The 17,694-nt window shown below is 43.2% G+C and overlaps 1 protein-coding gene across 2 annotated transcripts in view; it reads right to left on the bottom strand.

Moving 5' to 3' along the window:
- LMTK2 (lemur tyrosine kinase 2) overlaps positions 1–17,065 on the bottom strand; it is an 82,995-nt gene extending 65,930 nt beyond the window's left edge. Inside the window, exon 1 of one of the 2 annotated variants that reach the window (XM_059155027.1) lies at positions 16,671–17,065. In XM_059155027.1, the coding sequence (XP_059011010.1) occupies positions 16,671–16,758 (88 nt within the window). In that variant the 5' untranslated portion in view covers positions 16,759–17,065. The remainder of the gene's footprint in view (positions 1–16,670) is intronic. The other variant, XM_059155028.1, reaches the window with a different exon arrangement.
- Between the last annotated feature and the right edge of the window lie 629 nt (positions 17,066–17,694).

Here is a 17,694-nt window from a genome sequence, read left to right as displayed (position 1 = left end):
GGTCAGAGTCCCCGCCTCTGGAGCCCCAGTGCGCCTGTACTGTCCACCGTAGAGTTTCTCACACTGAGTGTTTCAAAAGCCCAAGTGTCCTCCCCACAAGACTGCAAGTTAAATGGGGTCAGCAACCGGGTCTGTATACTCCAGCAATGACTCCAGGGCCCAGGACAGAGCCTGGATTCGGTCAGAAGGGGGCATGGATGGAGTCAGAGAGACAGCAACTAAGAGGCTTGAGAAAGGGAGGGAAGATTAGCAAGAGAGAGAGAGAGAAATCCATAAATCTTCTACTTGTTATGAGAAGAAACTTTTATTTCCAGGGTCAAATAAGATTATAAAAGTAGCATTCCTTCAGTGATTTTATGCTCTTATCTGGCAAAGATTTTCCTCCCATTACTAATCACACCCCAATAGGCCCTATACTGGGATGGTTCTGATTTCTCCCACTATTAATAGTTTACCATTTATTCCCTAGGTCACAGACAACTTCCACATTCCTTGTTTACCCATTTTGCAATTCATGTTTAGTAATGTAACTATTCAGTTGTTTTCTTTAAAAAATAAGTTTTTTTCCAAAAGCAAACTTCCCCCAACTGATGTTCTCCTGTGATAATGAGTATTTATTCACACCTGTGTTCTCCACACAGCTGCCCTTCACTGGAAGCTGTCAGAGCAGATTCGCTCCGCCCACAAGGGAGGAATGCAAAGGGACCCTCTCCCCTGCGGCAGCCCCGGGGGGCATGCTGGGCTGAGGGGAAAGCCCAGAGCACAAGGGGGGCTCCACTGGGACACTGATAAGAGGAGGAAGAAAAAAGGAACCTTAACAGATGCCTTCTAAGATGTGACTCTGAGTTTTCTTTAGTCTGAACACACCGTGTACTCATCTGCTCAGGCCGCCCTAGCCGTTCTGCACACACCAGTGACTTGAACAACAGAAATCCAATGTCTCACAGTTCTGGAGGCTGGACATGCAACATCAAGGTGTAGCAGGGTTGGTCCCTTTTGAGCCTTTCTCCTTGGCTTGCAGAAGACAGCTGTGTTCACACTATGTCTTCACATGGTCTTTCTGCACATCCATGATATCTCTTTGTATGTTGCATATTAGATTAGCAACTAAGGAGTTAATGGCCTTATATTAACATATTCACTTTTTTACTCATCTCATAAAGTGAATTCACTTTATTCACTCATCTCCAAATACTGTCACCTTCTGGGGGGGCTGGGTATGGACAGGAACTCAGTTAGGTCCATAACACCGTGCATCCAATAATTCAGGGGCACCCCCCGACCCCGGCAGGAGATCCATCTTGGGCAGCACCCAGGATAAGTATATGCTGCCTTCCTCTTTGGCTTCCCAGGAAGCAGCAGGTTGGGAATGGAAAGGATCAGTGAGACAAGTGTCAGAGGCAGATGTCACCCTCTGTTCTCTCTGCTCTGCTCTCTGGCCTCCGGAAATTCACGAGAGATTTATGTGTCTACTTAACAGTTAAAACCGGTGGCCACTGGGCTGACTAGACAAAGGGAACTCGGAACAACTCAGGGGATTTGGGGATCAGAGATCTTCCAAACTGGTCCTGACATAAAGTCCACTTTTTTTTCTTTTTAAGATTTTATTTATTTGACAGAGAGAAAGAAATCACAAGCAGGCAGAGAGGCAGGCAGAGAGAGAGAGGGGAGGAAGCAGGCTCCCTGCGGAGCAGAGAGCCCGATGCGGGGCTGGATCCCAGGACCCTGGGATCATGATCTGAGCCGAAGGCAGAGGCTTTAACCCACTGAGCCACCCGGGCACCCCATAAAGTCCACTTCTAAATACAAAGTTTTGGCTTTTTCTTTTTTTTTCTGTAAAGTTAGGACTAATAATTGGATCTTTTCCAATATCCTGACAAGTAGCTTCACATCCTGGAGACCGAGTAAAGTGAATCATCAGCATACTACTTGGGGGAAAAAATTTAGACAATGATCGCAGATCACACATTTCGATGTAAAATCTCGAAACGACACACCCATCTATCATAAAGCTTTCTCGTGCACAGAATCTTAAGTCACTAAATGTTTTCCTTGCCTCTTAGTGTAACATATTTATAATAACATTAAATAATCTAGAACACCCCTAATATATTCTAATATTAGAGAGAGAAAATGAAGCCTAGCACTAAATATGTCCAAGGACACAGACAGTAAACAGTGGATTGATGATCTAGCCGATGAATCAGAGATTCCACAAAGACCCCTAAGCCAGAATATCAACAGCCTAGAAAAACAAACCGCACTGTGTGCTAATCACAGTGGTGTTCTTTTTGTTCAAAAATGACTTTCAAGGTCAGCCAACCCAACTGTTCTCTCATACTTGCAGAAAGGTTATATAATTTGAGCACTGACTGAATACCTGTGAATGAGATCATTTTGTATGAAGTTGCTGCTGTTTCTCTCAGCCTATTCCACCGAACTGTTACTAAAGTTTCATTTCATTCCAATTTAAAAAACACCGAGGAGGATGAAGACTACCACAAAGGACTTTGTCTAACATGGTAACAGTTCCGCCAAAGGAATGTCAGGCTCACAGAGGACTCCTGTGAGATGACTCTGCCCCCACCCCAGGGAAAACCATGGCAGGGATGATATTTTATGAACCAGAATCTTAATGAAGTCGATGTCATAGTCAGGCTGTGGAGTCACCGACAGTGCTCAGATGTCTGCCACAGCTCTGAATCAGGGTTTTCCTGCAGTCCAGGAAGCCAGCTCAGGAACAGGCAGCATCTGGTCCCAGAAGTAGAAACTCATGGCCAGTTTCCCAGGGCTCCATCCCCCATAACTGGTCCCTTCAGTGCCCGGCTAATATCTAAGGGAAAGGACATTCTGTCTTTCCATATGACTTCCTGTTGAAATGTGGAGAAATGTACAGGTAGATGAATGGTAGTACAGGAGTCACAACACTTAGCCAACACAATTTCTGCACAGCAGGACCCAAAGGATGGGAGAAACAACCTAAATGTGTGCTCCTTACCTCCCGGGTAGGGCAGCCCTTAAATACCCTAGAAAAACATGTCTAGCTTTTCCTTAAATTTTCCTTTAAGACTGATATAGAGTCTATGGTCTCAGAAACTTTCCAGCTTCCTAAGATCTCATTTGAACTCCTGCTAATACAATCGTAATGTATTCTTAGGCTGTATGTCTTTGAAAGTTCTCTCTTCAGAGAGGAAGCAGATTGTGATGGATGCAGCCCAAATGGCCATAGGGATGGTTGGGACTTAAGGGCGGGTACAGAGAATTCAGTATACTCTTCTGTGTATGTTCAAAATTCCCCACGATAAAGTTTTATTTTTTAAGTACTATCTTTGTAACGAAGCCAGAAACTGCTTATGACACGGACCTTGACAAGATTCTATGGTACATGCAGGCAATATTACCTAGGATTTCCTCTCTGATAATGCTTCACTGATACGTCTTTATCCTTAAAACATAGACCCAATGATAATTTAACCCAATATAACCAGGTGCCTCCAGACACTCAAGGGTCCAGCACAAGATAGAAGAGTTATAGATAATTAAAAGAGCCAAGGGGGGTGGGGTGTCTCCTATCTACACACCTGCCCCATCACCCTACTATGAAGTCCACGGGTCAGCAAGTCCCGCCCAACACATCCTTCATTCAACAAATGTTTACTAAGCATCTTCTACAGAAGCATTGCTATAGGTTCTGGGAATCTAGAAGACCCCACACTCACAGTTTACATTCTTGTGCAGGGAGACAGATGAAATATATAGCAGGTAAAAATATATAGCACCTCAGACGGTGATGAGCAATATGGAAAAATTAAGCAGCAGACTGGGGAGATTCATTATTTTATGTAAAGTGACTGGGGAACACATTTCTGATATTACAATTAACCCAAGAAATGACAGGAGTTTGGCCCCAAGTGGTTATATAATTCATGCTGATACTTAAATGGTGCTTACTACGTGCCAGGCACCATTCCAAACCCACCCAATCCCACAACAAGCCTTTGAGGTAGGTACTACTATTTGCCTCATTTTAAAATGGAGAAACTGGGACGCCTGGGTGGCTCAGTTGGTTGGACGACTGCCTTCGGCTCAGGTCATGATCCTGGAGTCCCGGGATCGAGTCCCGCATCGGACTCCCAGCTCCATGGGGAGTCTGCTTCTCTCTCTGACCTTCTCCTCGTTCATGCTCTCTCTCACTGTCTCTCTCTCAAGTAAATAAATAAAATCTTTAAAAAAAAATAAAAAATAAAATAAAATAAAATGGAGAAACTGAGTGACGCAGAGGTGAAGGTGCTTCTCCAAGGTCACAGCACCTATGTGACACTGTTATACCAATAAAGCTATCCAAAACTAAAGCTCTGCAGAAAATCACATATGTTGAGTTGTTCTCTTATGTATTATGTGTTAACTGAGAGAAGGGGCCCAGGAGAGAAAATATGGATGACAAAGAAGGATGTCCCTGATGACTAAGCCCTGGAAGGAAGCCAGGGCTGGAAAAGGATGGGATTTAGGGCATAAATCAAGAAGGTAGTCTTAAAGAGCTGAGAAAAAGAAAAGTGACATTCGTCTAGGACTCTGTGTTTCTCAATACCTATCTGTGTGAATCTTAAAAAGTATACACAAAATATTTGCTCAATGAGCGTTTTTTCTTGGGATCCGCAGCACTCAGCAGATTTTAAAAAGGGTCTATTCCTCCACAAAAGCATATAAATTGATGGTATTTCTCATGTTAACAAATTTATGATTACATTTTCTAAAAGAAGTATTTTTATCACCTTTAATTAAACAGTGCAACTTCATTTCACAGGCGGAAACTAAAACTAATTTTTTAAAAGATTTTATTAGAGATAGAGTGCGCGAGCGTGAGTGAGCACAAGCAAGGGGGGGCAAAGGGAGAGGCAGAGTCCCCGCTGAGAGCTAAGCCCAGGAACCCAGAATCATGACCTAAGCTAAAGGCAGATGCTTAACCAACTGAGCCACCCAGGCGCCCCTAAACTGTTATTCTTAATTTTTTTTTTTTTAAAGTTAAACATGAATGTGAGTTTTGGGCCTGTTTATAGAAGTCTGCACTTCAGTTTCCTAATTTTCAATAAACAATTACCTTTAGTAGTTCAAGAATCAATTATATGACAACTACAGTTAAATTTCATCTCTGGGGGTGCCTGGGTGGCTTAGCCACCTGAGCGACCAGCTCTTGATTTCTCAACTCTTGATTCTGGCTGAGGTCATGATCTCAGGGTCATGGGATCAAGCACTGCGACAGGCTCATTCTCAGTGTAGAGTCGGCTTGGGAATCTCTATCCCTCTAAGTCTGCCCCCAGACCGTGGCTCGCAAGCTCTCTCAAATAGATAAATAAAATCTTTAAAAAAATTCATCTCTGGGGGTGCCTGGGTGGCTCAGTGGGTTAAAGCCTCTGCCTTCAGCTCAGGTCATGATCCCAGGCTCCTGGGATTAAGCCCCGAATCGGGCTCTCTGCTCAGCGGGGAGCCTGCTTCCCTTCTTCTCTCTCTCTGCCTGCCTCTCTGCCTGCTTGTGATCTCTGTCTGTCAAATAAATAAATGAAATCTTAAAAAAAAAAATCATCTCTGTACTTTCAGATAGTAAATAGAAATAACCAGGGACACCTGGTTGGCTCAGTGGGTTGAGCAACTGACTCTTGATCTCTGCATAGGTCATGATCTCAGGGTGGTGGGATCCAGCCCTAAGTCGTGCTCTGCACTCAGTGTGGAGTCTGCTTGACAATTCTCTCTCCTTCTCCCTCTGCTCCTCCTGCCTGTGCTCTCTCTCTCAAATGAATTAAGAAAAGAAGGAAGGAAGAATGGATGGAAGTAAGGGAAAAGAAAAGAAAGAAATACCCAGAGAAGTGACTGCAATCAGTCTGTGTGCATGTATGTATCACACAAATGAAAGCATTCTGAAAGTACTAAGCAGTGCACTTGGTGAATGGCGGCGGTGCGGTGGGGTTCTGGCTGTTAAGGGCCCTCCCTCTGGATTCTGTTTGCCACTGACTAGCAGAATGGACTCGAACTCACTACTGAACTTCTCTGGGCCTCAGGACCTTCACCTGTAAGCTGGCACATCAGCTTTAAAATCCTCTATACAAGAATTCATAATTCCAAAATTTTATGAGTCTACAAGTACCTGTAAGTAAAGTTAATTTTCTTTTTCTTAAAGAAAACGAAGATAAACAACAGATTTCTGGAGTGCACCCGGGCCCCAGGCCTCCGGTAGAGCACTCCCAGGGGACTATTTTGGTAAGTTTGTTATTTTTCTGTGCCTCACTAGCAATCAGTGTCCTGGTGTTGCCTTTTAATAATAGTCTGAAGTCAGAGTCAAGTGGGGCTCTGCGCTGTGACTGGCAGGCGGGATCCTTGGAAAGTAACCATTGCTGCTGACACAGAGAGAACCATCCTACACAGGCACACTGCCAGGTGGAACCAGGAAGAGGATTTTTTTCCCCCCTTGTGGAAGGAGCACAGGCTGAATTTATCGGGGGTTTGGGGAAGAAACAGTAATGTGAAAAATACTTTCAACTGAAAATTCAGCAGCTCATCCGAGAGGCCACCAATAAACCACAAGGGTCTGGTTTCGCAATTTAAAAAAAAGCTGAAACTACACAATTTCACAATTACTAACTGGTTAAAGAAGCTACTACAAATGTGCAAAATGAGTGCACACTCATCCTCCTCGACCTTCTAAATCTAAGACGCCTTAGAGATTTACTTCCTATAATTAAAGGTTGTGATGTCATCATGTCAAACTAGAGTCTCCTGGGCAGTAGAACAAACAAGGCAAAAAGACATTCTTGGGACGGACTTTGAACATGGGCCTCAAGGAGGGAAAAAAAAACCATAAGCTTTTAAAATATTAAATAATAGTGTTTTCACTTTGGATAAAAGCAACTTCCCTCTCAAAAATCACTATCATAGATGGTTGTAACTCAGTTATTTTTCTCCCACCCAAGGCATTCACGTGTTGCCAAAAACAACAGTCCTGAAATATCTGTACTAGTATGTGAGCCCAGGATGTGTTCTTAATCAAACTGGATTTATTATACTATCATTACAATGTAGCAATTTCAGAGATTAAATTGTGTACTTTCTTTAGCTCATCATAAGGCTATTTTGTACATACCAATACATCCACAGCAAATGTATCAACTGGCTAAAAAAAAAAAAAGGAGCTTGTTGAAAATATGAAATAGGGGCATCTGAGTGGCTCAGTCGGTTCAACACCTGCCTTCAGCTCAGGTCATGGTCCCAGGGTACTAGGATTAGGTCCCTCATCCTTGGCTCCCTACTCAGTGGGGAGCCTGCTTCTTCTTCTCCCTCTGCTTGTGCTCTCTCTCTTTCAAATAAGTAAATAAAATCTTTAAAAAAAAGAAAAGAAAGTAAGATACAAAATGGGTTACAAATCCCAGGCTAGTCTAAAATAAACTAGCTTAGAAAAATAAATTTTTTGAGGGCACCTGGGTGGCTCAGTGGGTTAAGCCGCTGCCTTTGGCTCAGGTCATGATCTCGGGGTCCTGGGATGGAGCCCCGCATCAGGCTCTCTGCTCAGCGGGAAGCCCACTTCACTCTCTCTCTCTGCGCCTTGCCTCTCTGCCTACTTGTGATCTCTGCCTGTCAAATAAATAAATAAATAAAACCTTAAAAAAAAAAAAAGAAAAAAGAAAAATAAACTTTTTGAAAGCAAGACGTTAATGACACGATATTATCTCAGAAAGAAACAACCCTGAAAGTTACTGAGCAGGTCACGAATCCAGGGCTCTCACACTCTCATGCGCACATCTCACCGGGGGAATCAGGAATGTCCCTGAGTTACGCCAGCTCTAGCTTAATTTCCTTGCTGAGCTAAGCTCCAGCAGGCAAAACCCTAGTCACTCCGGGGCTGAGACCACGAGGCTCTCAGCTCACAGCTCTGGCATTTGACCGTCAGGCTACCAGCTCGCAGTTTCTACCGATTATTTATACAGGATATTTATAAAACATAAAGGTCATTATTCATACTGACCTCCAGAGAAGGGGCTGAAATTTAGAAAAAAAAGGGGGGGGGGCGTTTAAAGCTGTAACTGTTCTGCCCTGCAGTGTTTAAATTGCTTTGCAGTTATCACATACCTACTTTTCACAGGAAGATTCCTCAGAATGATATTCACATACCATGGTCAGGAGCAGAAGTCTCTCCAGAACTTAGATGTTGACATTAATTTTTAAAATCTAAATTGTTCTTCCTCCCTTGAGTCTCACTAGTTACCCAAGCCAAAGGATTTCCATCAAATAACTGATTTTATCTTATCTCTAGTACAAGATGAAATATTTATGTTGTGAGGGCAGAGAAATCACCACAAAACGAAAGTACTACAAATGCAGATTTCCAGGCCAACCTCCAGAATTCTGATACGTTCAAAATGTTATTTGTTTGCCATTCAAAAATCTGCATTTCTACAAATGCCATGGTGATCCTCATGCAAGTCCTGTTTTATAAAAAAAAATCTTCACTTTTCCTGAAACACTTTCAGCTCATCAGGTACCGTGGCATTTACATCAAAGCAAGGGGGAGGCTGAGCTAGTAGGAAGCATACAGGTGAACAAGATTCACCACAAATAAAAATTGTTGATGCTGAGTTATGGGTACCTGAAGATCCACTATATTATTTACTCTACTTTTGAATATGTTTGAAATTATCCAGAACAAAAAGTGAAAAGAAATGAAAAACTCTGCAAACAGATCAAAACAAGTCTACAGCTCCTTGTAAACTTTTACCAATTAAAAAGTTACCAATTAAAGGAGTTACTTACAATCCTTTCCAACAATTGCCAAAGCTGACAGACCCGTGCTAAAATAATTCGCTCAGAGATTCGCTTTTTGAGACAGTAAATTACATCTATCTTTCAAATATCTATTGCTCTAAAAATAAAAATAACATCCTGCCAATAACATTCTATCACAAACATAGGATGTAGAGTGCTTAAGGTAATGCTGACGGTCGGTGGTCAAAGGACAGGAAGAACCCATGGGCAGGGCCCTTCCAAGTCATTTGTTCCTAAGAGGTCCTTCGTCCTTCCAAAATCTCTTTCTCTCTTCTTCCCAACCCATAGAATTAGCTATAGGAAGGAGAGAATCAAAACCCCACTACTCAGGGGTGCCTGGGTGGCTCAGTCGGTTAAAGCCTCTGCCTTTGGCTCAGGTCATGATCTCCGGGTCCTGGGATGGAGCCCTGCATCGGGCTCTCTGCTCAGTGGGGAGCCTGCTTCCTCCTCTCTCTCTCTGCCTGCCTCTCTGCCTGCTTGTGATCTCTGTCAAATAAATAAATAAAATCTTTTAAAAAACAAACAAAAAACCAAAAAACAAAACAAACAACAAAAAAACAACCATCACGCATGCCCCAGCAGCAGCAAGCAAATCCAGGACCCAGATCTTGTTTCTAATATCATTCTCCAAAAAAAGGTACCAGCCTGAAGATATGGCTAATGCTACGGCTGGACAGGAAGAGATATAAGATGAGCCTACAGCTTCTTCAGTGCCAGAAAGTAAGAAACTGCTTTAAAAAAAAAAAAAAAAAAAAAAAAAAGTGGAGGTGGTGATACCAGAGCAAACTGAAGGAGCTCCTGATGGCCAAAGCTGGTACAATTTAAGCAGCAAAATAAATAACCTGGTATTGGATTATAACCCCAAATGTAAAATCGATATCAACTCTGATATAAATAATTGAGTAAGAAAATTAATGGGGAAGAAAGTTGAACCTCCCATACTAGAGAATTCCAGATAACGTGTGTAGGTACTTGTCCAGGAGGTGGAGCCTAACTCACCGCCCCTCAAATGTGCACCATGGAGAAGGGAAGGAAAAGAAACTTCACCACAGAGAAAGCTGACAAACGGTGATCACAGTCAGGTGATCACATGACCAGTCTGTTGAAAGCATGTACTCTTGACACGATGTGATTAGAACGGCACTTTATCTCTGTGGTCTTCCTCCCAAAAACATGTCACCCCAGCCTAATAATGAGAAAAACATCAAACTCCTCAAGAAGAGTCAAGATCATCAAAAGAGAGGAACATGGCAAAGGAGCCGAAGGAGACGTTGACACCTAGATGTAATGTGGTATCCTGGGACAGAAAAGGACACTAGGGAAACACTGAAAAATACGAAGTATGGACTTCAGTTAATAATCACATATTCGGGGGCACCTGGGTGGTTCAGTGGGTTAAGCCTCTGCCTTAGAGTAAGGTCATGATCTCAGGGTCCTGGGATCGAGCCCCACATCGGGCTCTCTGTTTAGCAGTGATCCTGCTTCCCTCCCGCCACCCCTCCCCCGCCTGCCTCTCTGCCTACTTGTGATATCTCTCTCTCTCTCTCTCTCTCTGTCAAATAAGTAAATAAATAAAATCTTTTAAAAAAAGAAATCACGTATTCGTATTGGCTCCTTATCATACAAATGAAAGACGTTAAGAGGGAAAACCGGGCAAAGGATATGCAGAACTCTTTGTACTGTCTTTGCAACTTTTCTCTAAATCTAAAATTGTTCTGAAAGAGGTTTATTATTTAAAAATAAGACAACTACAAATGGCCTCATTCCAGGCAGTGGGCTGTGGATGGATGAAAAGCAAAGTCTGCAGGAGAATGAGAGGCTGTAAGCGCACATCCTCTCCTTTTGGCTCACACACTCTCCAGAGGACTGACTGGTCTGTGAACTTCGATCCCCAGCCCCATCCTCACCCACAAACTGCTAAGCATGCATCCACATCTCGTGAGATACCATGCAAACACCAGAAACACCGAGGAGACAGGACACAGTCCTTGCAGTCCGGGTCAAGAGACAAGGCTTAAAGAAATGAGTGTCATTTGCTAAATGCAAATGGTAGACTGGTAGAGCCGATCCAAACTTTTTTTGATCAAAGCTCATCAGTAAATTTTCTTCACATTCCTTTCATTTCACGCACACCGATTTACAGAGCATTAAAAATATGTTAGTGTACCAATATATTCTGTACCTTAAAGAGTCACATAAGTCAAAATTTTTAAAGAATGAAATGAAAGTAAATAAAAACTGAAGCTCCAATGTTTTCATCCCGCACCCAACAGAACATCTTGTTCCGCCAGCGAACACTCTGGTAGGAGTTCATTGCAGCAGGCAATCTCTAGGATCTGGGCAAGAAGAAAGGTCTTGGTAGGGAGACTGGGGCAGCAAAGGGCTGAAAAGAAAAGACCAGAAAGAAAAAGACAACAGCAGAGAGGTGCCGGAAGAGCCAAACAACAAAGAGAATGTAAGGAGAGCTGGGAATAATTTACAAATGAGAAGCAGATTAACTTTGCTCTTGAATTGCCACGAAAGGTGGACAGTGGAGGCAGGGACCACAGATGCCCTACGGCGGAAATCTGGTTGCACTGACTTTTCCTGACTAAGGCTTCCCAAACTGGGGTCCGATGCCAGAGGCCAGGGGCTACTACTCTAGCCATGGCACATGGGTCTTGGCGCACCTATCTGACTCGATGGTAATTTAGGCCTTTTAAAAAGACACGTTATACCGTAAAATGCAAAATCTGCCAAACTGTTCAAAATAAAAGCTGTGCCACCACTATCCCTGCAAGCCCCAGGAGGGCAGAAGAGTACAGGGGCTGAGCACTGCCTTAGACCAAGATGGGCCATAGAGAATGAGAGGTACTCCCCATGCTGTGGTTTGGGGCACTTGAGGCATCTAGTGTCAACAATCTTTGTTTTTCCCATTTGACTCACAATAAAGTTAAATGAAATTTGGAATCTCTGCATTGTGCTAACCTTTGAGGGGAGAAAAATACCTTTTTTTAAACACTGAGGTTATTTTTCTGATATGCCTGTTCTTTGCGGCAAATAACTGTAATGCCAAGGCACGGTTCCAAATTAGTCACTTGCTAACAATTTAAAAATACTTCACTCCAATATTTTGCTCTGACACACCGATTTTACCATATTTCCTCCATTTTTTCTTACGGGGTCCTCACCTGATGATTTACAGAAAAGTTGAGAACTGAAACTAAAAACAACCCTAGATAGGAGTGTTTTAGACCAGGATCATTTGTACAACTTCTCCTCTTTCTAATATTCCTTTCCTTGTGCCTGAGTAATAAATAAACCTCTTAAGGAAAGCCTGGCTGTCTTAGATGGGGGAGCATGTGGTTCTTGATATTGGTATCAACTCATGTTGGTATCAACTCAACTCATCGACTCAACATGGTATCAACTCATGTTGAGTGTGGTGATTACTTAAATAAGCTTTAAAAAGATAATAAAATAAAATAAATAGACCTTTTAAGAAAAGTAAGACACAGAAGACAAAAAAACATATGACTTTTTAAAAGAGAGGGAGGAAGAAACTCAGTTACAGTCATCTCTCCAAATGATACCTTCTAAGGGCCCAGCTTAGCAGGCTGTTTTCAGGGATGCTTCATTCAAATTTACATTTTGTTTGGGGTCAGCTAGACCTGCATTGCTTATGGTTCCTTTAGGTACACTAAAACGAGAACTGTTCACATGCAAGAGCTTTAATAAACTTGACATTTGAAAACAGGTTTATTACATAAAAGTGGACTAATCCAGATCATCCTAAAAATTTTTAGCACAATTCCCCAACATTATGAGTTTCGAGAAGTAACAATACCAGCCTATGTATTATCCTTAAATAAACCAGATTTCTCTGTGAAAGATCTCTTCTTTACCCATCATACAAGTTATTTTAAGTAACAAAGGTTTTTAAATCCAGTAAACTCTAGGCATGCCATGATAATCAGCTACCACTTAGAGTTCATTCTCTGAACCATACCACTCACCATTGGTTGATTCCATGGTAACCCCTCAATTTTACAAGGAAATCTGAAGCAATGAAGAAGCCTAATGTAGCAGGAAAGGCACACCACCATGATGTGACCTCCCACAACTCTTAGGGTAAATATCATTATCCGTTTTCTGAGTTGAGTTCTGAGAAGCTTGGAAGGTCAAGGAACTGGCCCAAGGTCTCAACACTACTGAAGTGGCAAAGGAAGGCCTCCCATCCAGACCAACTCCAAAGTCCAAGCTCTGTCCTTCCACAACATCCGCTCTTCTTATGATTGGTTCATGACTTTCACTCTTAACAGGACTCAAAGGTTGACTTAATATGTCCACCTACAAGGACTCTTTTGAAGACTCATTTGTTGCAGAAGCCCTTACGGTTCTTTTACATTTTACATTCCATTTACATTAAAAGTCTTTTTGTGACGTGTTACAGCTGCTATCTAAGTGACACAGCAGGCCTGAGGACTCCCTAAATTTCAAGAGAATTGCATGAACAGTCAACACGTTGATATCAGCCAAACTGTAGGGATTTGATAACTTTAATGCTGATCAGCTACAAAACTGTTGGACAGACTTCCTAATGCCTGTGCAAATGAGCATATTTAGTTAACCCCAAAATACCACCAACTGAGCAACTACAACACTCCCAACCGAAATCAAATCTCAAGCCCTACAGCCATAAATCCTGAAAATATCTGCCTTGGAATCCTGTTGAAAATCATTTTTATTTCTCAGAAACTACTGAAATAAACACAAAAATTCACACTTTTAGAAAGCACTTCCTTTACTGCAGAATCTTTTTCAAGATCCAAGTCTGTTTGTTTAATCTAAAATGAGAGCCCCGGTTTCACAAGCCGCTGTTTAATAAGTAGCTGAGTCCCACCGGCTTCACAGACTTCCGTGAGCTCCTTTATCTGGAACTGCTAAAAGCTTCCTCTGTACTCGGTGACCTAATATGCCACAGAACAATAGAAGTGGGTTTCCTTGTCTAACCACTATCCTAATATTAATAACAAACTGCGGACTTAGAAAAATGCCTTCACAAATACAAACAGAAGATCTTTACGATGTGAATCTCAAGAATCTTACAATAGGTACATAAATGTTTTCTAGGAGAAGAATGATCTCATAACTATGACCAGGAGAAAAGAATTTCTCAACTCTAACCTTAGTTTGGTAATTTCACTATGTGTGAAAACAGTGGACTCTCTCCCTTTATGAGTGAGGACCAAGGGGATCTCCATCTGCCTAACAAGGGCCCTTGCAGAAATAGACATTCTCAGGAAGAGGCCCCCAAAGAGGGTGTAAGCAACTTCCAGAGCAATAAAGAGAAGCCCAAAATAAAGTTCAAGCAAGAAATGTCTTCCTTGTACACCTGAAACTAATATAACACTGTAATAAAAACTTAAAAACAAATGAAATGCCTTTTTGCCTGATGGCAAAGGCAATCCACATAACTTACAAAGCTTAATTACGACTGAACGGGTAAATATCCTTTTCAACTTCCAAACCTAGAAATGAATTTTGGCTTAATTTTAGCTAACCGACTCATTTCTTTCTGCATACAAAGGTTAAACTCAACCATTTTTCCCAACCTATTTTTGATATGCCATGCTTTCTTCAAGGCATTATTAACCAGTTTGAAATTCAAGGAGAAAGAAAAATGCCAAGGAGGCAAATAATACTATGCGATGGCTCTATCCTTAGTATGAAAATGGCCAGTCCCCCCAGATAATCAAAGGCTTGAGAGTTACTATGTTTTTAACACTTAACTGCTCTTTTATCTAGCATATATGTTCAAGAGGGGTTCGTCTTTCTTAACCAGTGAGATCACTTCCCATGATTAGCTCAAAGGTTTCTTTATTCTTCTTGGCCTAATACATCTTCACCAAGAATCCAGCTCTGTTACCGGGAGCAATAATCTCTTTTGGATAGAAATACATACCCCCAAATCTATGTATGATTATGCATCTTTCCCACAGAATTTAACCTTAGGAAACTGTCATTCGTATACCATATGTCTAATCATATACCTTTTGATCAACAGAATATGAAGGGAAAATCTGCAAAAGCTGCTACAAGTCAGCAAATATGCTTTGTTTATGTCAAAATCTGGTATTTCTACTTACAGATTAATTTTCCTGATTGTTTTGTTTTACAACGCTCCCAAAAAACCTCAGATTTTGTGATTCACACCTCCACAGAAGAGTGGAAGAATGGAATAAAAGTCCTGTTAAGAGATTTATAGGCAGACACTCACATAGAACCTGTCTTTCAAAAAATATAAAAATTTAAGTGCAAAGTCATCTGGAAACTTCTTGAATCCCTCTCACGAAATACTCTCTGTCCACTATCCTACTCTAGTGCTAATTTTCAATTTCACCATCGGTTTCTTTCAATATCAATATCAACATCTTTCTATTTGGCATTTTATAACTTCCCAGATATGTTCTGTGACTCTTACCTGAGCAACATACACTTCGAATAAGATTTATTTTTCTTATCTATCAGATCAGAAATCAGAATTCACCTAACAAATATTTGATCTAAGGCAGTGGCAAAAATTTTGCGATACATTACATGGTACTATGATAACAGTTAATACTCAGCTAAAGGACACTCAATGACATAACCCGGTGTAGCTCTGGAAACAATTATACATAACTTTCATCGTAGATGTGTTTGTCTTTACTAGGGAAGGTAACGTCCACATTGTGTACCCAGTGAACATCATTTAAAAATAACTCTTAACCTCAGGAGTATGCCTAAACATTTACAAGGCTTGAAGTGGGGAAGTGGAAATATCACACAACTAGGGGAATCCAAGACCTGGGTATTAGATGTGGCTCCACCGACAATTTAGCTGTGTCACCTTGGCTAGGTCATTTGACCCCCAGGGCCTCAGTATCTTCAACTGCAAAACAAAGATATCCAACTTAATTTTCTTTAAGGCCTCTTCCAATACTAAAATTTCACGAATCTACGAAGTTTCAGTCTCTCCTTAAAGATAAACACTAGATCTTACCCCAGATTTTTTTTTTCTTTAAGGAAAAAACAAAAACAAACAAACAACAAACAAAAAAACCAACTTTGGACACTTTCCTGGGGTAAAGTTTTATCTGGGAGAATAAACCACAACTGAAAACGATGTTGAGAAAATGGGGAGAAAAAAAAGAAAATCACACCCTGACGTAGCTAAAATAGAAACTTCAATCACCCTTGGGTCATTCTGTCAATAGTTATTCAAAGGCTGCTTCTCTAATCACTGGCTTCCTAAAATAGAAATATTTACAGAGTTGTTTCCTTCTCATCCCCAGAAACTCAATCCGAATAAAAAGCACAGCATCTAAAATCAATTTACAACTTCAGAACAAGTTGCAGGGAGCGAAGGAAACTCCGCACATCTCACCAGGTCATTTGCATTTAAGTAGGATTAGGGCTAAGAAACGGTTCTTATTATAAGATGTGAGAAACGCACAGGAGGCAGGTGACATCTGAAAGGGAAGCAGAACTGCCCGAAAGGGATGTAGGCTGAGAACCTTCGGGCAACAGGTTCAGAGCGGGTACCGCAGCCTACCCCGGGAGGGGTCGATCGGCAGCCCGCTTGCCGCCCTCCCCAGCCCCAACCGCATCGCCTCGCCCCCGCTTCGGCCCTGGAGAGGCTACCCGCTCCCCCACCCCACGCCCCTGCGGCAGAAACCTCCCTAATCGCGCGCTTCCCCCGGCCTCCCGCCACGGCAATCTCTCCGATTCCTCGGCGCCGACGCCGGACCTGGCCCGCAGCCTCCTCCACGGCCACCCCCGTCGCAGTGGCCCCGCAGCCTGAATTCCCGCAGCCCCGTCCCCGCAGCTGGCCCGCTCACCTGCACCTGTTTGCGGAAGTGGCGCGGCCCCGGCACTGCCGGCGGCCAGGAGCAAGAGCAGCAGCAGCAACGCCGGCGGCCCCGGCATCTCGCCCACGGCGCGGCCCCGGGGCCGGCTCTCGGGTCGCCTTCCGTCGGTCTCTCCGTCAGTCGGTCCTGCCTGCCTCAGCGGCACCGGCGCCGGCTGCTCCTGAGCACACGTCGCTTCGGCCAAACCTCAGCCTGACTCCTGGTCCGCACCCGCCGCCCGGGCCACAGAAACACCATCCTTCCCGCCCGCCCGCCTGTGCCGCCGCCGCCGCCACCTCTCAAAAGCAGCAACGGCAGCAGCCCTGCGGAGCCGCGAGCCAGGGTAGCCGCGCTCCCGCCGCCATGATGGGCTGCGTCATGTGACGTAGGGCGGGGGCGGGACGCCGTGACGAACGGCCCATCCAGCCAATGGTTAGTACCACACCGGCCCGAGAGGCCCCGCCCATCAGCCTGAAAGAGGGAGGGTGGCAGCCGGTGCGCCCCCTGCAGACGGAGGAGTGCGTGGGCAGCAGGTAATGCCGACAATTATTTTAATTTTTTAAATACAGAGAAGTATAAAGGAGACAATAAAAAGCATCAGAATCCATCTGAATTTTTTCAGTATTTTAAAATGAGCAAAAATAGACCTGTTTTTGTTTCCTGCCTTTTTTTGTCATAGCCGTTTTAGGCCATTCTGCTTAGGTTGACCTATACATCCTACCGGCCATCAAAGACACCCGGGCTTTCGTTTCAGTTCAACAAGAATGTAATGGCTCTCTCCTCACACCCACTGACTCAGTTCCTGAGCTTAAGATGTTCCCTTTGCCAAGAGTGCCCTTCCTGTCCTCTCTTGGCCACCTGGCACGCTCTATCCACAGTCAAGAGTCACCTAAATGCTGACGTCACCTAAAAAGGCCCCGCCCAGCTCCCGGAGAAATGACTGGCATCTCCTAGTGCCCCGCCCTGTCCCTAGACAGACTGCTATCCCAGCCGTCATATTTCATCGTTCCTGTGA

The sequence above is a fragment of the Mustela lutreola genome, chromosome 17 (assembly GCF_030435805.1).
Source record: "Mustela lutreola isolate mMusLut2 chromosome 17, mMusLut2.pri, whole genome shotgun sequence".
In the NCBI taxonomy this organism is placed as follows: Eukaryota; Metazoa; Chordata; class Mammalia; order Carnivora; family Mustelidae; genus Mustela; species Mustela lutreola.
This window is presented reverse-complemented; position numbering and strand designations above follow the sequence as displayed.